At 46.0% G+C, this 23,784-nt stretch overlaps 1 protein-coding gene across 2 annotated transcripts in view; it reads right to left on the reverse strand.

The window, feature by feature from the left end:
- Window positions 1-937: 937 nt before the first annotated feature.
- The window catches only part of XPNPEP2 (X-prolyl aminopeptidase 2), a 28,364-nt gene continuing 5,517 nt past the window's right edge, over window positions 938-23,784 (reverse strand). Inside the window, exons 4-22 of one of the 2 annotated variants that reach the window (XM_084790728.1) lie at window positions 22,528-22,591; window positions 21,295-21,399; window positions 20,962-21,048; window positions 19,820-19,966; window positions 16,370-16,471; window positions 15,661-15,742; window positions 15,151-15,346; window positions 14,304-14,393; window positions 13,467-13,576; window positions 12,699-12,776; window positions 11,782-11,853; window positions 10,174-10,234; window positions 8,866-8,935; window positions 8,215-8,319; window positions 7,782-7,841; window positions 7,029-7,105; window positions 3,740-3,829; window positions 3,066-3,217; window positions 938-2,636 (exon numbers count right to left, since the gene is read on the reverse strand). In XM_084790728.1, coding sequence (XP_084646854.1) covers window positions 2,612-2,636; window positions 3,066-3,217; window positions 3,740-3,829; window positions 7,029-7,105; window positions 7,782-7,841; window positions 8,215-8,319; window positions 8,866-8,935; window positions 10,174-10,234; window positions 11,782-11,853; window positions 12,699-12,776; window positions 13,467-13,576; window positions 14,304-14,393; window positions 15,151-15,346; window positions 15,661-15,742; window positions 16,370-16,471; window positions 19,820-19,966; window positions 20,962-21,048; window positions 21,295-21,399; window positions 22,528-22,591 — 1,773 coding nt within the window. In that variant the 3' untranslated portion in view covers window positions 938-2,611. Of the gene's footprint in view, window positions 3,218-3,739; window positions 3,830-7,028; window positions 7,106-7,781; window positions 7,842-8,214; window positions 8,320-8,865; window positions 8,936-10,173; window positions 10,235-11,781; window positions 11,854-12,698; window positions 12,777-13,466; window positions 13,577-14,303; window positions 14,394-15,150; window positions 15,347-15,660; window positions 15,743-16,369; window positions 16,472-19,819; window positions 19,967-20,961; window positions 21,049-21,294; window positions 21,400-22,527; window positions 22,592-23,784 lie in introns of both variants that reach the window. The other variant, XM_084790727.1, reaches the window with a different exon arrangement.

Raw genomic sequence — 23,784 nt, forward strand, 5'->3', positions numbered from 1 at the left:
CAATGTGCTCCCTTGAGACAAAAGAGTTGGCTTCAACTTTTATGGCCCACACTTAACAAGTTTCTAAGAGTGATGAATCCATCTCTGTCTCCCTCATAATGTTGCAACAACCTTCATACAGGCTGGAGGTAGCTGACAAGGCATGGAACATATGCACATGAGCACAAGCACGCACACACACACACTAACCCGCATGCTCTTAAGGCCCCGTGTTTCCCTACTGAGATTCTGGGAGCCTCACATCCCTGCCCCCACCTCAGCCTCTTCTCTTCCTCCCACACCACAAAAGCCACAGGTACCTGCAGCCTCCTCCAATACAGCAACAGCAGACACAATGCAAAACCAGAGGCAAGCATCTTTGCAAAGTTGTTTTAAGCATCTAGCAGGATGTGAGCCCAGGTGGCTAACGGCTAGTCAAGGCCAAACAGAGAAAACACTGAAGACAGTGGGTTCAGTAAATGAGACTGTGGCTGAGATGTAGGCTGAGACTTGGCACAGTGCTGGTGGGCAAAGGAAACAGAATGCCAGCCAGCCCATCTGCCCTTACCATCTCCTAACCCCATCTTCTAGCCAAGTGCTGAGTTTTCTCAAGCATGCCACACCTCATGTCTGAAAGTCAGTTTTCCCATCTATAAAATGGGGAAAACAGAGTCTTCCCACACAAGGTTAAGAATTTCTCAAAGATATGAGAGGCATTATCATGGTGACTCTACCTTAGAACATTAAAATACTCCCTGAGCACATGCTGGCGAGGATGTGGAGAAAAGGGAACACTCCTCCATTGCTGGTTGGAATGCAAACTTGCACAACCACTTTGGAAATCAATCTGGCACTTTCTCAGAAAATTGGGAACAGTTTTACCTCAAGACCCAGTCATACAACATCTGGGCATATACCCAAAAGATGCTCTACCACACAACAAGGACATTTGCTCAACTATGTTCACAGCAACTTTATTTGCAATAGCCAGAATCTGGAAATGACCTAGATGTCCCTTAACTAAAGAATTGATAAACTGTGGTAATTCATACAGTGAGATACTAGTGCTCAGCTATTAAAAACAAGGAAACCAAGAGAGGGGCCATGAAAAATTAAAAAACAAAAACAAACAAAAAAACAAGGAATTCTTGATATTTGCAGGCAAATGAATGGAACTAGAAAAGATCATCCTGAGGGAGGTAACCCAGATCCAGAAAGACACACATGGTATGTACTCATGTATAAGTGGATTTTAGCCATATAGTACAAGATAAACATACTACAATGCAGAGACCTAAAGAAGCTAAGTAACAAGGAGAATCCAAGGGAGGAAGACAGAGGTACAAGGTACCTTGAAGAGAAGGAACAAGGTAGGAGAGGAAACACAGAGAGATATGAGGGGGGAGAGCAGACCTGAGGAAAGCAGTTATAGGGGGACAGAAGGCCTGTGGGAAGGGAAATCTCTGTGACAAGCTGGAGACCTAAGTCAGGGTAGGCTCCTGGAAAAATATGAGGGGGACTCTAGAAGAGACATCTAGTAGCAGAGGCTATAGTGACTGAAGCAGATACACTAGACAAGACTCCTAGTATAGGGAGGGGAACACCAACCCACCCACAAAAAGCCCACCCTGCCTATAAGATGTGCAGGGATAAAGATAGAGCAGAGAATGAGGGAATGTCCAACCAATGCCTGACCCACCCAAGACCAACCCCATGGGAGAGAGCCAACCCCTGACATTATTAATGATACTATGCTATGCTTGCAAAAAGGAGCCTAGCAGAGCTGTCCTCTGAGAGACTCTATCCAGCAGCAGTTCAAAACACATGCTAAGAGTCACAGCCAAACATTGGGCAATGTGTAGGAATATTCTGGAAAAGTGTGGTGGGGAACTTGGAGGTGACAGGAGCTCCACAAGAAGACTAACAAAGCCAACTAACCAGGGCCCAGATGGACCTGCACAGACTGAACCACAACCAAGGACCAACTATGAACTGGACCTAAACTCCCTCTGCAGATGTCGTCAATGAGTGCCTCAGGCTTCATGAGGCTTCCCTAGTAAGAGGAGTGGGACTATGTCTGATAATGGCCCTGATGCCAGCTTTTTTATCACTTCCCCCGGCAGGACTGCCTTGCCAGGCCACAGGGAAAGAGAACATGCTCCGTCCTGATGTGTCTTGATGAGCTGAGGTGGATGGGAAGGGGGGATCCCCTTTTCTGAGGAATAGGGGAGGGGGGAGGGGAGAGGGAGGGATGATGGGAGTGGGAGGAGAGATGGGATGGGGCTATAACCGGGATGTAAAATAAATAAAAATACTACAAGTGCCAGAGGAGTCTGGGGTCACATGACTACCCAAGGTTGGTCCCCACATTTCAGAAAACCTTGCCATTCCCTCTTCTACTTCACAAAGTCCTATGCCTTAACTTCTTGTGTGCTCACTTGTCAAGGAGTACAGTGGTGGTTTAGGAGTTGTGGGTTCACATGTGGGGAGAAGACTGATGCACGTTTCTGACTGAAGTGTTGAGTTCCAGGCTCCTCAATACTAGAGTGGTAGTCTGTGACCAGAACATCCAGCCGCCTCCTTCTCCAGATAGAGCAGACAGACTTGAGCCATATTCCTTCAACTCTACAGTCTATAGCTTGGAGGCCACCATAGACCTGTGGGTAGGTAAGGGTGACCAGAGGCAGCCTTAAAAAGTATGGAGTCAGTGTAGGTGAGAAAAGCCCTGAGCCTCTCTAGTGGGTAGGGATAGGATGGACCCCTCTGGGATATGGAGCCCTATAGATTGAGGTATTACCCTATAGGTCCTTTACTTTGGGCTCCACCATCCCAGGGCCCAGGGCTGGAAATCTACGATGAGATATGCATATCTTAGAGAAGGTAGAATAGGCTGTGTGGGATCTGGCTCTGGAGGAAGCTTAGGACAGTGGCTTCAAGGTGATAGGGCCAGCAGGTGCTCTTGGAATAACAGAGGGAAGAGAGCTGAGCAGGAGCAAGTGATTCCCAAGCCTAAGCGAACAGCCAGCAGGAGAACTGGAGGCCTCTAACTACTCCAGCTGAGGATGGCAAGACTGAAGGCTACCCACATAGAGGTCAAGGAGGTGCTCTGAGGAGCCCTGGCTGACAGGGGCTTTGTGTGCTGCTCCAGCCATGCAAACTCCTCCAGCAGCTGACGACGCTGCAGCTCTGGGCCAACCTTCTCACGAATGGTCTGGTAGTAGTGATTCAGGTACTGGAGCTGCAAAGGGAAGTAGGTGTGAGCTAAGATGCCGAAAGATAAGGTCTTGGTACTATCTAGTCCCCTGCTATGACACGCTAGCTTCACTGTGGACTAGGAAGCTGACCACTTCCAGACTTCTGCTACTTTCTGGGGGTTTGCCTTAATAACATAGTGATGCTCGTGGAGAGGAGGTTGCTGTCTGGCACAGGAATAAGAAGCAAGCATAGTAGGTACGTCCATTTTACAGAGGAGCAGACTGAGGCCCAGAGTGGGTAAGGAACTGCATTATTCTAGAGCTCAGAAGCCCAGTTTCAGATTACCTAAGGGCTTACTAACTGAGTTGGGGCATGCTGGTCTGACTAGAAAATCCTAGAAGCTTTGGGATCTCCAACAGGCTGGAAGGATATGCCCCCAATGAGTACCTATGGTACTACAATGTGGACCTTCCTTGGAGTAGGGGAAGAGGGGCAAGAAAGACCTAGGGTGGCTGGAAGTCAGCTTTTCATAGGCTGTAGAGTAGGCAGTACTCAAGACACTTACCTGCTCTGGGGACAGCAGGCTGACATCAATGAGGTTTCGGTCATAGGGCACAAAGGACACCACTTCAAAAGTCAGGTAGGTCCCTGGGTACTGAAATCCCATAGGGAAGGTAAGAAAGTGAGCAAGACTGAGAAACTGGCTGAAAGTTGCAAGGGGACGGAATCATGAGTTCATGGAACTGGTCCTTGCCAGCTCTGAGCACTGCAGCCAGGCTTGAGCCTTCCAGAGAGTCCCTTCTCTTGGCCAGGCCTCTTGTCTATTCAACACCCGACTTCCTGCTTTCTGAAATGTAGATTAGACTCATGTTTGGTTCTCAGTGTGTGAGCATCAAGAGTGTGTAAGGAGCACATTAAATATTTGGGTTGCAAGGACTACTTCCAAGACCCACTGGAGATAGAATATCTAGGGCAGGGCCTTGGGACCTACATTTAAATAATCTACAAATATTACTTGATTTTGCTCTCTTTTCTATCTATCTATCTATCTATCTTCTTCATCATCATCTATCTGTCTCTAGATAATAAGGTCTCCTGTTGCCTAGGCTGTTTTCAAATTCAGAGCATGACCTTGAACTTTTGATTCTCCTGCCTCTTACTCTTGAGTAGTAGGATGACACGAATGTATCACCAGGTCCAGCGAACCTAGGGCTATAACCGAGTCACACCCTAGTGCCCACAGATGCCAGAAGAGGGTGTCAGATCCCCAGGAGCAAGGGTTCCAGATGGTTGTAAGCTTCCCTATGGATGCTGGGAACTGAACGTGGGCACTCACAGTAGCAGCAAATACTCTTAACTGTTAAGCCATCTCTCCAGCCCCAAAATCTACCTCATTTTATAAGAGGTCTAAAGTATGCGGATATATCCTGATTTACTTAACCAGCTATGGGGCTGGAGAGATGGCTCAGAGGTTAAGAGCACTGTCTGCTCTTCCTAAGGTCCTTAGTTCAATTCCCAGCAACCACATGGCGACTTACAACCATCTATAATGTGATCTGATGCCCTTTTCTGGCCTGCAGGTGTACTTAACCAGCCATGGGTTTGAGGACTATTTGTATTTTTTACTATTATTATCAATGCGACAAGTTGTGACACTATGTAAACATTTTGATAAACTTTTGGGACCATATCCCAATCTTACATATCTGGCTGAGACAAAAGCACAGTAGCTGTAATGAGCATTTTGATAGACATTGTTAAACTGCCCTCCACAAAATTTGCACCAATGTGTACTTCTCTTAACAGTGAATGAGGGTGCTCATCATACCACATTCTCACAAGTACTGGGCATTATCAAAGGCTCTAATGTTTACTAACCTGGGAACTAACTGTACCTACCCATATACACATTTTTTAAAGTCACACAAAGTGGATCCTACTATACACACTTTTCTGTACCTTCCTCTAGTACTTTTACTCAGTACTAAACCCAGGGAATGAAATGTATTCTATTGTTGTTTGATTTATACACTTTTAAGGATGCAGTTGAGCATCTTTCATGCATTGAGTTATTGTTCATTTTAGTAAACTGTTTTTTACTCATGTCCTTTGTCCACTTCCCCCATTTTGACCTTGTAGGAGTTCACAGTAAAATTAACTAAAGATACTTATCCTTTCTTTGTTGCACTTAATTTGAAATAGAGTTTTTGCTTTTGGTTATGGTATGATTTTCTTTCTTTAAAGATTAATTTCTTTTTTAAATAATATTTTTGATTTTACATATACATTTATATTATTATACATATATATAATAAACAACATAGAGCAAGGAGAACCATGAATCAGGAACTATATTAATGTTACAATCACAGTGTTTTGGCAACCTTGTAGAAAAACATTGAATTCTTTATTAAGAGGCTGGGATTTTTAATTTTTTTATTAATTTATTAGACTGGAAGGAGAGTAGGGAAGGAGCTATGACAGTGATGTAAAGTTAATAAATAGTGCTATGATTTTTATGTAATAATTTTCTATATAATTTAGTTATGAACTTCTGGGCACAGTAGTGCCCACCTATATTCCCAGCATTTTGATAGACATGGGCAGCAGAGGTGGGTGGATCTCTGTGAGTTCAAGGCCAGCTTGGTCAAAGTGAGTCCAGGACAGTCAAAGGTACACAGAGAAACCCTGTCTCAAAAAAAAAAAAACCCCAATTTTTAAAAAAAGTTATGAACCTTTTTCCTCATCGCTTCTGGGTCTTTTACAGAAAGGTGCTTTCCCACTTGGGATAAATGAGTTTATATAAGTTTTCTTGTAGGCTTTAGTGGTTCTATTGTTCACCACAAAAGGTCAGTTCATTTGGCAGCAGGAGGACGGAGCTGAGAGTGGGTAAGGGGTATGTGGATGTGATCAAGGTACATGATTTCATGCAAATGAATATGTGAGAACAAACTCTCTTCGGTCCATGTGGGATTTTGTTTGCTGTAACAGTGATGTCACTTTGTTTACTCTCCACAATGATAAACTGTTCATTCCCTTGCCTATTTGTGGAATGATTTCTCTCTTCCCTCCTGTGGTGAAACACCAGCTAACTCCCCATGTTTATGTGAATTCGAGGTTTATTTCTGGACTGGCTGTTCTGTTTCATTATTCCTTGTCTGCTTCACCTCCAATGCCACTTTGTTTTTTGCTGGGATAGTTTATGGTAGAATTGGATACGGCTAGTTTTCCTTATTGCTCCTCAAGCTTTCATTTATTTCCCCTAGCTACCTAGGTATTTTGCATGTTTATTTTCATAAACAAGCTTTACTATCATTGGTGAAGTCACAAAACTATCCACTTAACATCGAAATTGAGGTTGTCTTGAATTTATAGATTAATTTAGGGAGAATGGCATGTTCATAATATCAAGGCTTCTTCCCAGAGAGCACCATTCACTTAAATCTTTTTTATGTCCCTTTAGCAGAGTTTCTCTTTGTAAGTCCGTTAAAGTTTATATCCAGGTATTTCATCTTGTTGGTTGCTATACTATCAAATCTTTATTTCTAACAAGCTCCCTGGGGATTATTATGTGCACTGAGAACCAGTGATTTAGAGCAGGGACATTGATTCACTTGGTCTGGAGTGGGGCCTGGCACTGATATTTCAAAAGAAAAAAAAAAAAACCCTCAGCTTCCCAGATGATTCCAGTGTGCAGCTTGAGAAAGGGATTTATAGCATACTTGAGAACCCAAGTAAGACTTCAGATAACCTTATGCCTTTCATCAAATGCCTTTCTTTTTTGGGCTTCTTTACTCCCATTCATCCCAAAGTCAGAGCTATGCTCTCCATATGTCTAGCTTATGGCATATTACCTTGGTCTTTGCTTCTACCACAAGGGCCACATCTTCAAGACGGATTCCAAAATCCCCATCCTTGTAGTATCCAGGCTCTGAGAGACATACAGAGATGCTAATGACATTAAACAATGGATAAGAGGGACCCATGTCCAGGTTGCCTACACCAATCACAAGCGCATGCCCAGGGCCTGGCAGCAGGGCTACCTGTGGCTTTGGCTCTGTCAGCCTCACAACTTGTTAAATGCCAGGCCTCAAAACCTCTCAGGTATACCTTGGCCTCACTTTCTCTCCCTTGTAGTCTAGGAAGGAAGACTGGAGCCCACTTGGGGCTCCAATCTCTGTGTGTAGCATTGTCCTCTTACCCTAGCATTGGATAGTCTGGGGGGTACAGCTGGAAACCATTTACCAGAGATAAAAAGAGAGCTATGGAAATCCAGGAGTGGTGTCACATGCTTGTAATCCCAGTACTGAAAAGGCGAAGGAGGAGGTCAGGAACTTACAGACAGCTTCAGCTCTATGAGTTCAAGGACAGTTTGTGCTACAGAGGATGGTCTAACACAAAACAGCAAAAAGAGGGTATTGGCAGAGGGATCTTGGAGTAAAGTTGTGATAATCATTTGGGCCTAGATTTGGAAAAGAAATCAGTAGGGGGAGCTAAGCCTCTTCTCATCCAACTTCCCACCCTAAAGAGGGGTGTGTATGGCTGCACTCCCCAGATAACTCCACCCTGGGATTGGGTGGTGGGATGGAAGGACTCAAGAACCATACCAATGGAAGTGAACATGCCCTTGGCCATGGCAATGTTGTTAGACTGGAATCCCACTGGCCCTGGGAAGGAAGATATAAACATGGTTTCAACTCTTTGTGTCACCAGCTTGGGAGTGAGAGCAGGTTCTGCAGGAGAATGAAGAGCTGGAGGGAGAGTCCACAGATAGCTCTAGAAGCACTTATCATATCTGGGATTGGCAGAGCCCAGATAGACTTTGCCTTTTGTTCCTCTGGGGTATATGTCATTTAGTCAGCAGGCCTTAGTTCTCTCGCTAGAACCCCCACTGCCAGTGTTTTTCCTTTCACCCTCATCATTCCCCAGCGGTTGACCTTGGGTGGGTCATGCATCTCTCTGGGTTGGTAATTCCCATGCCTCTGGAATGCTCTGCCTCATAGGGGAGGGTGGAAATAGGATAGCTGAGAAGATACTTACACTCATGCACACAGAGGAAGTTGCCAATGCCATGGCCTGTCCCATGGCCATAATTGAGCCCAACTTCCCACAGGGCTCTTCGAGCAAAGGCTTCCACCACTCTCCCTGAAAGGGAAGAGATTGCTTCTAGTCCATTGGCTAGACCCTAGACTGCCCATCTTGGCCTTTCCTACTTAACTTCCCCCCCCCCCAAGGAAAAGGGCTCTTGAGAGAACACTGGGGTGAGATGGAGAAGGGCTGATGAATGAAACTTGTATCTCTCTGAGCAGCCCATCTCAACCCCTCACTATCTCTAGTACTTTATACACTAGACTCATTACTTGGACTGATGCAATTACTGAAATGTTTCCTCATGATTTAGGCCTCAGCACTTTGACAATGACTCCCTCCAAGAATTGTGTATGACGTCTGAAGCTCATACTGACCTTCCCTGCTTCTGAGTTACAGCACTGGATTAAGAGGCAGGGGACCTGGGTTCAAGGTACTCCCACTAGCCCTATGTAGTACTTTGAGCAAGTCCTCTCTCTTGGCTAGACTTTCTCATTTACGTGAGAGTGATGAGATATCCTAGTAGCCTCCCAGGAAAGCGATCCGAGTACCATACAATCAGAGCCTGAGGTGCCTGCGTCCAGTCGGGGTTCTGCAATCTACCTGATGTAGCAGCAGGAAAGACAAGTCTGAACAGATCGATGTTTCCCATTAGCACACGTGTATAGGCCTCCTGGTAAGGAGAGAGGAGGAAAAGGTGATATGGAGGGCAAGAGGAGGAGCCAGGCAACTTCCAGCTGCTTCGTCTTGGAGCAGATGGGAATAGAGGCCCAGAACCAGCGGTAGGAGACACATTCTCATGTGTAGTCACTGAGGTCTTGGAAGATAAGCCTAAGAGAGGTGGGGGAGAAAGATGTTCCCAAATCTGGGGCCAACTCCATGTGCTTCTCTTAGGCTGATGTACAGGGGTCATTGTCATGTGCTGAGGAAATGTTTGCAGAGGGTAGTGACTGAGTGGGTGGCAGGTGGGCCATTTTCATCTCAAGTCTGGAATCCTGGCTTGGCCACTCACAGGCTCTCTTACCTCTCTACCATGGTTTCCTCATACTTAATAGGATACTAATGGTACCTGGTTCCTAAAGGTCTAGCATGAGGTAGAGTGACAGTGAGTATAAGGCAATGAGCAAATGCTCAAGCAAGATTAGCCTGTATTCCTCACAGGCAGGCTTTCAATTTGCTATGTAGCCAAGCTTGGCTTTGAACAGTCACTCTCCCTGTCTTTACCTCCCCAGTATGTGCTACCATGCCTTAGCAACTTCCTCTAGTTTTTCTTAAGGCCTGAAGTTTGGGTTAGGCCTGATCATGTGGCAGGGCAGGTTTCCTGTTGAGGGAGAAAGATGGGCAACGGCGACCTGTTCTGGTTACTGCTAGTGGCCACTTCCTTTCCCCACACTCTTGAACTGACTTGCCATCTTGAGCTCTGAGAAAGTAGATTCCTCAACCTGCTAAACTATGAGCTCCTAAAAGGCCCGTACAACAGGGATTCCCCATCTCGAATTCCAGCTTGCTGGCTGCACGCAAGCATCCCTCTGGCCCACCAAGCCCTGCCAGTGCCCCAGGTTCCGTTCCAGCTGAGCAGCCCTCCCTGTTTTCAGCTCTAGCTCCTTCTGGTCTCTGAGATGCTCTGTGTTATTTTCCTTCACTAGAGATAGCTTTCCCTTCCTTTGCAGAGCACAGGATGAACACACAGATGACCAATGTCTATACATTCATAGACTGAAATGGCAAGGAGATATACATGGTCTGAGGTCTTGGTAGTGGTGTGACTTTGCCCCGGCTTTCCTGGCACTTGTTGTGTGACCTTGGGCAAACTACAAAACATCTCTGGGCCTCTATTTTACTCCCTCAATTTGAAAGGGCTGTCAATGCCTTGGGGGAAACTGAAGGGAAAAATTGTGGTCTGGTACTTACCTTTTGGAAGGCAGTAGGGGTACCCCAATGTACTGTTCTGGTGATATCTGTGGTCCCATCCCTGTGGAGGAAAGGAACCAATACATCCAACTGTGTTGGGTGCTTAGGAGGAGAGTCCAGGGCTGTGTGCCTCCTGTGTGTTGTCTACTAGGGTTGGAGTGACCGGGGTGGACTAGGACATGGAGGGGGAAGCTAGAGGCCAAGGCATGGTGGTGCATGTCTGTAATCCTAGCACACAGGAAGTGGACTTAGGAAGATTGTGATGGCAAAGTCAGCCTGGGTTACACAGTGATACCATGTCAGAATAAAAGAAAGATGGAGGATGGGAGGGGAGGGACGGATGATAGATACCACTGTCAGAATCATACTTCAGCATCCATGCACCAAAAAGAGTTAGTAGAGTTCTTATAGTAAAAGTCAGTATGGTTAGGGCACATTCTCCCTCTCTCTCCCTCTTTCCCTCCCTCCCCCTTTGTAGCTCTCCATGGAGGACAGCAGAGCAGGCCTCCTTGTTAAAGATGAGGCCGCTGAAACTCTTAAGCTGGGAGGCCATCTCCGTCGCCAAGATTTGGTACAGCCAAGCTGGAGAAAATGCTGACTCCTCATAAAATGGTCTTTGTTATGAACATGGCTGGGTATTCCGTGAAAGCGAAGCCACAGCCAGCAGGGCCAACTCACAATCACTAGCTGTAGTGGTTTCCTCCAGGCAGGCCATTAAGCATAGCCATCCCAGTAGGGGAGGCATGGAGAAAGGGTCCCAGGACTCTGGGGTTTCTTGAGGGTAGGTCATGGGGCATGGGGAACTTCTTCATCAGGAGAGAAGAGGAAGTGAGGTGACAATTTCCCTACCTCACCCTCTTCTGCGCATGCCCCAACCCAACACGCCCCCACGCATTTACTTCCTCTTTACAGCCACCTCAAGTTCACACGGCATCAAAGTAGTGATAAGTACACGCTGCTAAACTGAGCACATGGCAAGCTGGCTCCCCAAGTGGTGTGCTCCAAGCAAGAACCTCTGTCCTTAGTGCATTCACCCTTTCCACAGGACAGAAGTTGGGAAACCCGATGAAACTGTGAATGACGGCTGGCCACACATTTCAAAAGACTACAGTTAGCTCATTAGGCGTGACTGTCACACTGGACTGTTTAGGTGGACGCTGTACAAAGAGAATCGCATCTAAAGGGCTACTTCTTTTGGCTGCCTCCATCTCCAGCTTCACAAGGCCACTCGTCTCTCCACGGGGAATGAGCTGGCTTTGATGACTCTGCTGTGGGCTGTGTCTAGGGCTCGCATGAGTGGGTGAGCGTATGGGTGTTCATGCTTGTGCAGCCAGGGAAAAGCTGTGTAAATTCTTTGTGGACTTGAAAAATTGACTTAAGCGAGTAGAGTTGTTTCTTCCTAATTCTCACACGGGTGCTGCATGAGTGCCCCCATTACTCTAATCTGTGTGTATTTTCCACTGCGCAGACACCCGCTATGGGAACATGAGAAGGCTGCTCCGGCCTTATTCAGTGACCCAGGAAAGGTAGTTTCTCAGTCAGCCTCTCGAAGCCCAGGACGTCTGAGCTGAGAGCTAGGCCAAGGCCTGATGGATGGGGTGTACCTACAAGTATTGTCCCCCGGAATCCACCAGGTACATCTCATCTGTGGACAGCTTGCGGTGCAGCTCTTTGGTTGGGCTGTGGAAATAACAAAGAATGTTGAGAGGGGATCCTCTGAACCCTGCCCTGGGCAAACAAGGTGGACCTGAGGACAGGGGCTCAAGAGAAAAGAACTCCCTCCCTACCAGGGGGCTAGCCTTCCAGGATTTCTGCTCTGGGGAAATAACTATCCCCACCCCACCCCACCCCACCCTCATCCCCCAAAACAAAACCTTGGGAAAGCACTCTTGCTCTGACTACGGCTGCTATCCTCAGTGCACTTTTGTTTACCCTGCACATGGCCAAGCAAGACCTTGGTCCCCCGGGGAAGAGGAGTTAGGAATTTCAGAGGCTCCTTGGTTCAGCCTGCCATCTCTTTTTTTTGCTTTGTTGTGTTTTGTTTTGTTTTTCAAGACAGGCTCTCTCTGTCTTAACCTTAGATGTCCTGGACTTGCTCTGTAGACCAGGCTGGCCTCGAACTCACAGCGCTCCGCCTGCCTCTGCCTCCCTGAGTGCTGGGACTAAAGGCGAGCGCCACCACTTCCTAGCTCGGTCCAGTCATCTCTACCCGAGTAAGAACAAACCCCAAGGAGGCAAGAGGCTTGCAAAAGGTTCATAGCAAAGCAGAAAGGTGCTAGGCCTCCACTCTATTTCTAAGTTCTTGATGCATCCGAGAAGGCCCCAAGGAGCGGATACAGGAGGAGAGAGGGCTTTAAGGTAGAGCAACTCTGCTGCTCTCTAGCTCCCATGGGCAAGGCTTGGGAGGCATCAGGGAGCAAGTGCTCCGTGAGCAGGGGTCATGGTTGGGAGTCCAGAGGGTTTGGGGTGGGAGGCAATGTTCTGAGCTCACTCCAGAAGAGTTGTTGTTGTTTTTTTTCAAGTACCTGTAATGGGCCAGGGCAGCATTCAGGCCACTAGCAGAGATGGTTTCAAAACTGGGTCCAGAGGAGAAGTTTTCATTTCTAGGCAGGGCAAGGGGAAAAAAAAAAGATCTGAGGATGACCCAGGGACTGGAATATGTCACACAGCAAATGAAGGGGCAGCTGCCTCCATCCCAGCCTGACTCCTTCTGCCTCTTCCGCCCTGCCGCCGCCCCCCCCCCCCGCCCCCCAGCTTTGTTCTGTCACTTATGCAGAGAGCACTCAAGCACAGAGTAGGATGAAGTACGGACACCAATCCTTGGTGTCCATAATCTTGGACCTTTTGCCTCCGTTTTACTTATGGGAGAGAAGAACAGTAGTTCCTTGTATCTGAAAAACATCCCACTCTTGTGCTATGTCTTGCACCTTAAGTCTACCACAAGCTGCCTCAGGAAGCCTTCTCCCTACTGGAAGCTCCAAAGTGTGGCGAGTGCCCAACCCCCCCCCCATCGTCCCCCTCCCCCTCCCCCCCTCCACCCCACCCCGCACCAGCCAGCCTATACCAGGAAGAGCAGCGAGCTGTGTCTGAGGCAGTCACTAGGGGGTGCTGTTGGGTTGTCCGGCTTTCAGCCGGCCTGGGGAACGTCTACCAACACCCCCTGCACAGCTCCCAGACCACCCACGAACCTGTCAATCTCACTTCCAAATACAAGCAGGATCTTTCTTCCTCCTAAGGGGACTAATTACTTCTCACTTCCCCACCCCCATACCAAAAGATAATAAGTCCAGTACCGTCGTAACTCATCAATGTGTTCTGCCCCAGAAAACTCATCCACCGTGCCTTTGGGCACGTTCTTCTCCAACCAGACCAAGTACTGGATCACAGCCACAGCATCCCGCACCTAAAGCAGGAAGCGGAACTGAGGCCGGCCAGAGAGGCAGCCTCCTCTCTCGTGGAAGAAGATCAGATAACTGGCCTGGGGTTGAGTGCTTTAAACACACGACAATTTTCCTGGCTACTGGATAGCAAAGGATTCTCTCGTTAATGTTTATATCTAATCAGAGTGTGCTCGTGTTTTTAAAAGCCTTCTTATCTTTGGAACTACTCACTGAAGTGTTGACAGCAGCTCAAACGATAGGATCGGTGGGATTTACTTTAAAATAATCCAGCAGCAAAGGGTGGAAGGGGAGGGTCTTGCGGGGTGGGGGTGGGGGTGGGGTGGGGATGATTACAGATGTAACCATGTCAGGCATGACTTGATGATTAGTGAAGCTGGGTAATGAGGACATAGGAAATCTTAGGCTACTTTCTCTACTGCAGTGTATATGTTACATTTCTTTTCTTAAGAAAAATTCTTTCAAAATGAAGTCTTTTATCCTAATGTTAAGAACATTCTAAAAAGTGAGCCATCCTCTTGCCAAGCAGGAAGTCATTACAGCCAACACTCATTTAACACAGGCAGTGTTCAAAGGAATGCACATGGGCACATGTAATAGCTACATATCCATATAGATATAAATATAAATATTTGTTGTTCCTTGTTTTCATTGAGAGTCTTCCTCAGGCTTCTTTCTGGAAGGCTAACCCATCAGACAGACCTCCCAAAAGGCCATGCCATATGGACTTACGTGGCTGTTCTTCAAGAGGGTCTGCTCCTTGCTGTTCTTTACAGCCTTGATTAGCATCACTGGGGAATAGGTGTCTGTCACGAGTTTTTCCTGTTGGGAGAACAGACCAAAATATGGACTAGATACACTGTCCAGGGCAAACAGTGTTTACAAAGGACAGAGAGGAAATCCCAGCTGGGGTGAGACTGTGAGACTTGCTGATCTCTTTCACAGCCATACCCTCTCCTTTGGCCTCTTTCTGGATATGCAGCTCTTCCCTAGTCTTGTGCACAGACGTTTCTTGGATGAACATTGTCCTGGTACCAGCAGTCAGGCCTGGCAATGCTGGAGTCCACAGGCTGTTCTAGCAGTGGACGTTTGTTGTATGTATCAGAGCAGTTACCAGCTGCCAAGCGTGTACTGTGTCAGCCGCTGGACGTCTCAAGTACTATCTCCTTGAACTCACACAATTCCTGTAAGTGCTCAACTTTGTGACCATTTTAAAGAAACAGAGATCTAGACTGACTGAACTACGTAGTCAACGCCACTGCATGGCCCTTTATGAAAAGAGCTCAGGTTACTATCAGATTCAGATGACTCTAAAGCTTCTTCTAGACTAGGCTGTATTTTGTCTAGTCTCCTCAAAAAACTGTATGGGCTCTATGGACAGACACCCCTGTGGCCGCCACTGCCACCACCATCTCCTCCTCCTCTTCCTCTTCCTCCTCCTGTCCATCAATGAGGCTTACAAGGGTACACAAGTGGCCATTCGCTGATTGACTAGCTGACCCAATGGCTGAGGGGCCCCATTTTAAGTTGACAGTTGTCATGCCTAGAGTAGAAGGAGGCCAGTAACTGGTACACCTACCTTGGGTATCACTTCATAGATCCCATAGGTCGTATAGCTGAGCCCAATCAAGATTGTCACATTGCCTGAGGCATAGGCCGCCACACTGTCACGAACTTGACTGTAGTCCTCAAGTTGCACACACGTGAATGGTGTGCAGTTTGTATTCAGGTACTGCAGGGTCTCAAGGCTAAAGCGACTCTTGTTGACAAACAACCTAGGTGGAGAGGGAAGACCGGGAGGGTCCTGAGTGCCTGCCTACTTAGGACAACACATGGAACCGGAGGCATATACCAGTCTTTTGATTCCAAAAGGTCACAAGATGCCAGCATAGAGAGCCAGGGGATTACACTTGGGTTCACTAGGACCAGAAGTCAAGAGATTAGGACCAGCCAGTGGGAGGTCTCCTAGAGACACCTGCTGTGGCAGGCACCCAAACTCATGAGCACCCTGAAGGCTGTGACATCAGTGGTACAGGATACAGTAGAAGTTGGACGGAATTCACAACAGTAAGCCAAGGAGAAGCTGTACCTGATGGAAGAGTCCGTGAGCAGTGTATAGGAGTAGAAGAAGGGGTTATAGGGGATGTCGCTGCTACGAAGGTTGAAGAGCCCTGGAAAAAAAAGTGATGGGACTTTTTGAGGCCATTCTGCATGAGGGCAGGCATTTCTGACACCTGTGTTCCACTATTTGTTTAAGATTACTACTGACAGCAGCTTGTAGCATCTGCCTCTGAATGCTTCCCAGTCTTCATAGAGATCATTGAGATGCTGAAGAGAGAGATGGATTTCTCCCCCCATATAACGTAGAGAGGTGACATTCAGCACATAGTATCGGTTCATCCTCCAACTGTGAGAAGTCCAGCCACCAGCACTGGGTAGAAAGCCCTCAGCCATGTGGGGACAGACCTGGGTGTCAAAGCTGGGACTCTGAGTGGCCTGTATGACAGCCAGGGCTGCTTGTGGCTTTGCTGGCCTTCTTTACTCTAAGGAGACATAATCACTCTGTCACTCTGGCCAGTACATTTCTCAGGTGGCCTGTGGGCTCGTGCACCTGCTTGGGGCTCCCTGGCTTCCTTCTTCTGTAGCCCCGAGCAGCTGCTCTCTCCCCACTCTGAGTTCCCACAGGTTGTGGTCATGGAGCTGGTGAACATGTTGTTATTTCAGGAAGAGCTGTACACTACAAGTCCCGGGAGGCTTGAGACTACTGGGCCCACTTGTGTTCACAAATCCCTACTCACAGGCTGTCTCATCAAGTGCTGATAGAAGGAGACCAGTTGGAACCACGGTGTACTTCTGCATAAAGTTTCGGACGGTGGATACTTTTTCTTGCCAAGTGCTCCCTAGAAGCAAAGGAACGCAAAGGAAGCATGAGGGGCACACCTTGTCTTTAGCACAGCGATCCTTGGGTACCACAAGGGTAGTAGTAGTTTTCCTTTATCTTGGGTTGAGTAGATGGAACCAATGGCCTTGAGCATTGGGCAAGTGCTCTATGACTAAACTCGATTGCAGCCCTCTGTTTCCAAAAGCAGTAGAATTCTATCTTTGAACAGCATCTAATTTATATTATTAATGTCATGGGCCCTGGACCCAGATGGGGCTCCAACCATAGTCCTGCCATTAGTAACTGAGTGTGATCTTGGGCAAGTTACTTGACATCTCTGTGTCTCATTTTGCACATCTTTTAGATCAGGGTAGGTTGTAATAGGAGCAACTACCTAAACAGGTTTGCTACAATGATCAAATAGATTGACATTTGTAAAGCTGTAGAAAGGCATTTGCTGGGGCTGGAGAGATGGCTCAGTGGTTAGGAGCACTGACTGTTCTTCCAGAGGTCATGAGTTCAATTCCCAGCAACCACATGGTGGCTCACAACCATGGCTCACAGATCATAATGTGATCTGATGCCCTCTTCTGGCAGAGCACTGTATACATAATAATAAATAAATAAATATTAAAAAAAAGAAAGGCATTTGCTAAGTCTCATTGTTTTTTTTTTTTTTGACCTGTCAATAAACATATAGAAAGAACAGAAGGGCTGTTCTAGACACCAAGAGAGAGGACTGGAATTGTGTTTAACTTTGCCCTGCAGTAACTTCAGTACTCAGTACGCCGTAGATATCGGACTAAGCACTCCTTGTGCATTGTTTCAATTTTTTCATGTGCCATTTTACAGATAAGGAAAACAAGGCTTCAGAGAGGTAAAGTGAGTTGCCCAGAGTTTCATAGCTGAAGTGGTGGAGTCTGGATTTGAACCCATGTCTGTGAGATGGACCTGGCCCACACTCCTAATCTGTACTAAGACTGAGCTTTCTTATTAACACTTTCAGTCTTCTGAGTGGTCTTCAAACTTTGTCCAGTCCTTTCCTTTCTAGAATGCATTTGTCTGGATCCCGAGAGTTCAGTTTTTACCTCCTGAGGCATAGCAAATCTTTCTCTAGTCAGCACTAGGGAAAAGAAATTGGCAGACTGTCATAAGCATTAAGACTCCTACTTGGGCCCAGATACAGAAATGCTAACGCTGTTAAAAAGCTTTATGCAAATTGACAAAACTATTCAACTAGAACCATAATCCTTGGGTAGGATATACTTTTTAACTTTATTTTATTCTGATGAAACACGTAAGATAAAAGTTATTATTTTAGCCTTCATAAAGTACACAATTCAGCTAACTTTCAGTGCATTCCGAGTGTTGTGCAAACATTGCCAGTATCTAATTCTAAAACATTTTCAACATCCCCAAAGGAAATCTTGTATCCATTAAGGAGTCACTCCCCATTTCCCCTCCTTCCAGTCCCAGGAAATCACTAATCTAGTTTCTCTTTATGGATTTGCCAATGCTGGGTGTTTCATATAAATGGAATCATACAAGTTGTAGCCCCCTTCACTTAAAAGTCATGATTAAGATTCATGAATACTACCTTGTATTATGCCTCTAATCCTAGCACTTGGGAGGCTGAAACAGGAGGTTCACTGTGGGTTTGAGGCCAGTTTGGGCAATAGAATAAGTTTAACATCAGCTTGGGCTACAGAGTGAGATCTTGTCTCAAAAAACAAGCAAACAAACCAAAAAAAAAAAAAAAAAAAAAAAACAACCCTCAATGACTTATTAAGTCATAAAAGAAAAATGTGTGAATATGATCCATTTTGAGAAAACAAAACCACACATAAATGGTCTAACGTGTGAGTGTCTAACTTTTCATGTGCCACCCTTTGCCTTAAAATTATTTTTTTTTTGTCTAGGCCTCTTGAAGCTGATCTCTGTTCTTTGGCTTCTGGGCTGAGCTCTAACTCCACATGGCTTTTCCTTGAAGACTACAGATGCCTCAGCATCTCCTAGCTTATGGCAAGCCACAAATTCCATGTGAATCCTGTCCCAGTCCTTGGTAGCCTTTTCTTCCCATTTTATCCTCACTTTTCCTTGGCACAATGGTGACCTTTGATATCTGAGTAAGGTAAGTGGTATTAACCCTTGTAGACAGCGTGTCTCCTTAAAACTAAGCCAAAGTGCACAAAGAATGAATCTGCAAGTTACATTGGAACAGATAAAGAAATTGGACATTATTTCTACTTGTTTCATCATAGCCACAATTTTGAAACTTCCCTCCTGCTTTTTTGACCCCTTTCTAAATCAGAAATAATATGTGGATTATGTATGTGGAAAGGGGATGCTCAGATTGCTCAATGTGACAAGTAATATATTGGCCCATTCAGAATTCCAGAGAGGTAAGAGTAGTTAGTAAGCAAAACCCTGATTCATAGTAGGTCCCCTAGCCCTGGTCAGAATTCAGTTATTGCTTACAAGAACCATAATGCAAACTCATCTTTTATCAGATTAAGAAAATGCCAGTGAGGTCTTGTTAGCAGATGTTAGAAATGTATGGGTCCAATTAGCGTTCTTTTGTGGTCTAGCCCAAACCCTCTTCTGGGCCACAGACTGACACCCAACTTAGTCATTTACTTCTTCTGTCCTAGGCACTTCTGTCCTAAATCTAAATTCCTCATTAGAGTAGAACCAGAAGGAAAGGGCCAAGTGACTCAGTTTCCACTACCAGAATAAACAACTACGATCATGGACCGTCTCTCTTAAGTAAGTTTTTTGGGGGGTGGGGGTGGGGGTGGGGGCAGAGTGGGATGATGGCTGAAGAGATTGCTAAATAGTTAAGAGCACTGGTTGCACTTCCAAAGGATGTGGGTTTGATTCCCAGAACCAACATGACAACCCACAACCATCTATGACTCCAGTCCTGGGGGAATCTGAGACCCTTTTCTGGACTCCTCAAGCACTGCATGCACCAGATACACAGACAACATATAGGCCAAACATCCATACTCATGAAGAAGTACAATGAAAATTTTTTTCTAAAAAAGGGTTTTTTTGTTTTGTTTTAACTTTCTTTGACTCTCTTGTTCTCTCCCTTTCTGTTGTCACTTTCTTCAAATCCTAAAGCTGCTTATTTCAGTATTTTTCTAAATATAGTCTGAGCACCTTTGGAGTCTGTAAGAAGACAGAGACCAAAATGTCTACATTTTAACCAAGCATCTCAGGTGGTTTGTCAAAGATTACTTTGTGGCCTTGGTTAATGATAATTTTCAGGGAAAAAACAAACCAGCATCTGCCCTGGGCCTCCTTGCTGGTAGGGACCCTTGTTTATACAAAGTAGGAAAGAGAACAGAGCTCATGGAGTCACCTGTAAATTCTTTTGGCAGGGCATAAATGGGTTGGTTTGGCATCGGGGGCTTCTCTGGCCCCCATGCCTGGTCGACAAGGTTGGTTGTAATGGAGTCCAGGTGTCTGTTGGAGTTTTGGAATTGCAGCTCATATTTTTCCCAGGAATCTGCAGAGATAGAAAGGAGTCACTTGCCCCTGTCCATTTACAACTCAGGGAAGGCTGATCTAGGCCATTAGTCCTTCAGCCTTGCCTTTGCTTGGCTCCTGTGGCTCCAGCTGCCCAAAGCCTGCCCAATACAAACCTCTTCTTCAGGGCACATATTTTATCTTTCTCTGATTCCAAATCTAAATGTCTTTCTCCCATCTCTGTGCTGTCCACTGTCCACTAGCTAATCTTGCCCTTCTTGGCCCCACCCACTGCCTCAGTACTAGAGATTGAACCCAGGACCCTGTGGGTGTCAGGCAAGTACTCTACCATTGTATTATTCCCGTGATTCTAATCTGGTCTTTTTAAAGTGTCAGTAATTGGAGATAGTCCCTCTGAGGTACACATCAATTTTATTAGGATGTAATGTCACCATTCAGAGGCAGGGTGACTTTCCGGGCATTGGACAGGCCAACAAAGAGGTTAGTTTAGAAGTAGGCACCTTTCAATGCATAGTCATGAAGTCTGTCTTTGATAGTATGGGCTGGCCAGCTGTCTGAGGCCTCAGAACTTGGGGAGTTGTTTTCCCTGGGACCTTGTTTTACCCAAAGTTCCACTCTACACTTTTGACCCTTCTAAGCTACCTTTCAGAAAAAGGTTTTTCTAAGAGATCTCAAGTACTATAATTGGTAGAGTCTCAGGACCCAGAAGATGGTTCTGGGGTGAAGGACATCCCAGACCTATTTATCCACTGGGTCTTAATTGTTCCAAGTCTTCTAGGTTGACTTTCTACATCCATTGCTTTCTTTAAAGTTTGTATTTGCTCTTTTAACATATTTTAATTACACAACCCATGACTATCTTTGTTATAAAAGATTTCTACGTCCACAACTTCAAGATATCCTGTGGTCACATTGCCCCTCTTCCTAAGCAAATGTGTTTATGTACTTCCCAAGAGGCTGAGCCACTCTCCTTGGCAGCTGATACAAATCCATGGGGCTGAGAGAAGAACATACCAACAGAGAAGAGGAAGGGGTCGAAGCCCACATGCCCTCCACTAGGGACTTCAGCAAGGATCCACTTGGCAATTACAGGAATGGTAACTGAAAGACGGGAGGAAATGCAGAAGTTACTTCCCAGGCCAGTGTCAGAACCCATACCCAGACTTCTGTGACAGTCCAGCCACATGCGTTCTTTATTATCTGTCACAAAGTTCAGAGATGCATTTATACTTTCTGAACTTCCCCCAGAGGCCAAGCACAGACATACAGATACCCACTCACCTGTACTTCCCCAAACCTAGTCTAGGGTCCAGGACTGGGGGGGACAAATCTGTCTGGGCCTTCTACCTTCCTTATGGAGTTCCCAGTTGCAGTCCATCTGTCTCTCAGCCTGTGTCCAGTAACGACTATCAGTCCAGACAGCTGCTTTCTTCATTGTAACCACAGCAGTACCTACAACAGAGCAGAGAAGTCTAGAGGTGAGGAGAAAGATGAATGTGAGAGTTGGGAAGTGGTGGTGCACACCTGTAATCCCAGCACTCAGGAGGCAGAGGCAGGCAGATCTCTATGAGTTCGAGGACAGCCTGGTCTAGAAAGACAGTCCAGGACAGCCAGGACTACACAGAGAAACCCTGTCTTGAAAAACCAAAAGAAAGAAAGAAAGAAAAAGAAAGGGAGGGTCACAACTTTGTTGGATGTGCAATGCTGTACTGGCTCTGTCACAAGGGTTTCTAGAATGAGCTTCTCTCCTCCATTGGAAGGAAAAGAGGTAGGAGATGTTAAAGGCATTCTTGAGGGAAACTACAAAGAGAGCTTCATCAGGCAAACTGTCTCTGCCTTATGTTAGTAGGTGCCTATAGAGGGAGGCCATTTAGCATTTTTAGTAGGAAACAAGTCTAGTTGGCTTCTGCCAGTCCAAAGGATGTATGTAGGTATTGTCAGGAAAGATGAGAGCTGATAGAGCATCAATCTAGGCCCCTACCTGAGGACGGATGAGGTGGGCAAACACAGCCACCATGGTAAAGAGCGCAATGGGGGAAGCCGAGTACCTTGAGGCTCAGGAAGGAATATGTGAGGCTCAGCAGACGAAGCTGCTTTCATTTAAGGGAACAAGATCAGGGTAAGAGAGCTGTTCAAAGACAGAGACAAACCATCATGAATAGCCCCACTTATATCTCCTTTGGCCACGGAGAGTGATTGTTATCTGTAAAAAAAGATCCTACAGAGTAAAACTTTATCCCCCAAATGAGCTATTAGGTAAAAGAAAGAGCAGGGGGGGGGGGTCTTGGTAGAAGTAGCAATTGCTTCAGAAACCAGGCCCAAGGAGTACTGTGCTGGGCCTGGCTGGGGCAGAGGCAGCAAAGCATGGAAAGGAAGGCAGGAGGGCAAGCGCCTATTTTGTGGTCAGTTGGGCATAAGATATTTACCCTGGGGAACATGCTAGGTTCACGGGGGTCGGGAGAATAAGAATGAACATCAGCCTGTGGTCTTGGATGCTGAGGAACTGGCCATCCCAGGTACTCTATGACCACCAGTTCGGGTCTACCAACAGAAGCAATAAGGGTGGGCGATGGCTCTTACCGGCAGTCCCTGTGAAGCCTGAAATCCACGCTCGCCTCTCATCATATTTGCCAATGTACTCACTCTGGGAAATCAACAATACCATCATTAACCTTCTTCGTGGACTCAGAAGCCAAGTGGAAGGCCCCAACTACATCTTGGATTTTTTTTTTCCTGTCTTGCCATACCATGCATTACTTCCAAGAAGCCTCTGTAACTCCTTCACTATGCTATCTTCTTTACCTTGTCTCTTGGGGTATAAAGCCCACAGTCTAGAACTGGCCTTGGTTACACCAAATTATTCTGCAAAATTTACCACTATGGCCATAATGCAAATTCGGTATGGCCTTAGGCCTTGCCTCTTGGTATTCCCCTTTAAATATCATGTCTTCTTCGCCAGACAATCACACTATATTGAGTACTTCATAAATAACTTTTACCCAGGGCTTTATACACTATTGGTCAGTTAGACATCCATATCTATGTATTCTGTGCCTGCAGCTTCTATCAACCTTGGCCTTGATTTAAAAAAAAATATTAGAAAAAATGGCACTGTATTCAGTATATACAGATGTTTTATTGTCACTATTCCCTAAGCAGAACAGTATGGTAACATTTCATAGCATTTGTATTCTGTTAGGCATTATAAGCCTTCTAGAGATGACTTAAAGCATATAGAAAGGTATGTATAGATTATATACAGACACTATGTCATTTTATATAAGGTACTTGAAACATCATTCTTTAGGACTGTAGATACTACAAAATGACTTTATGTTTGCTTGCATATCTCTTGAAGACTTATCATTGTTATATTTGCTGAAAGAAGCTCTGCCATTTAGTCAAAGTTTTTGAGAGCATCCTCAGGTCAGAAATTAATTGAGTCAGGTACGCTGACTTTGAAAATGCCTTTTCTTCCAGCTGGGTTAGTGTGCGGATCTAGATGAGGTAGAGGCAGAGCTACTGGTGGGGAAAAGTAGGGCTGCTATTTTGAGGAAAGTACTTCTACAGATCACCACCTTGTTTTCTGTCTGCCATCTCCCCTCGGTCTATTCCCCATGCTTGTACAGTCTAGCACCCTAGATCATCTCACTGCTCCAAGCAGCAGGGGCTGAGAAGGTCTGGACCAAGAAGGAGCTTAGAATCCTTCCAGGCCCATTTCCAGGGGTAGCCTAAACATTCTAGAGTTGTCATTGGAAGCTTGGTCAAAATCTCTTCTGAAGTAGCTTTAATCTTTTTACATTGTGTGTCTCTGTCTGTCTGTCTGTCTGTCTGTCT

The sequence above is a fragment of the Acomys minous genome (genome assembly GCF_964271855.1).
Source record: "Acomys minous genome assembly, chromosome: 7".
Taxonomy (NCBI): domain Eukaryota; kingdom Metazoa; phylum Chordata; class Mammalia; order Rodentia; family Muridae; genus Acomys; species Acomys minous.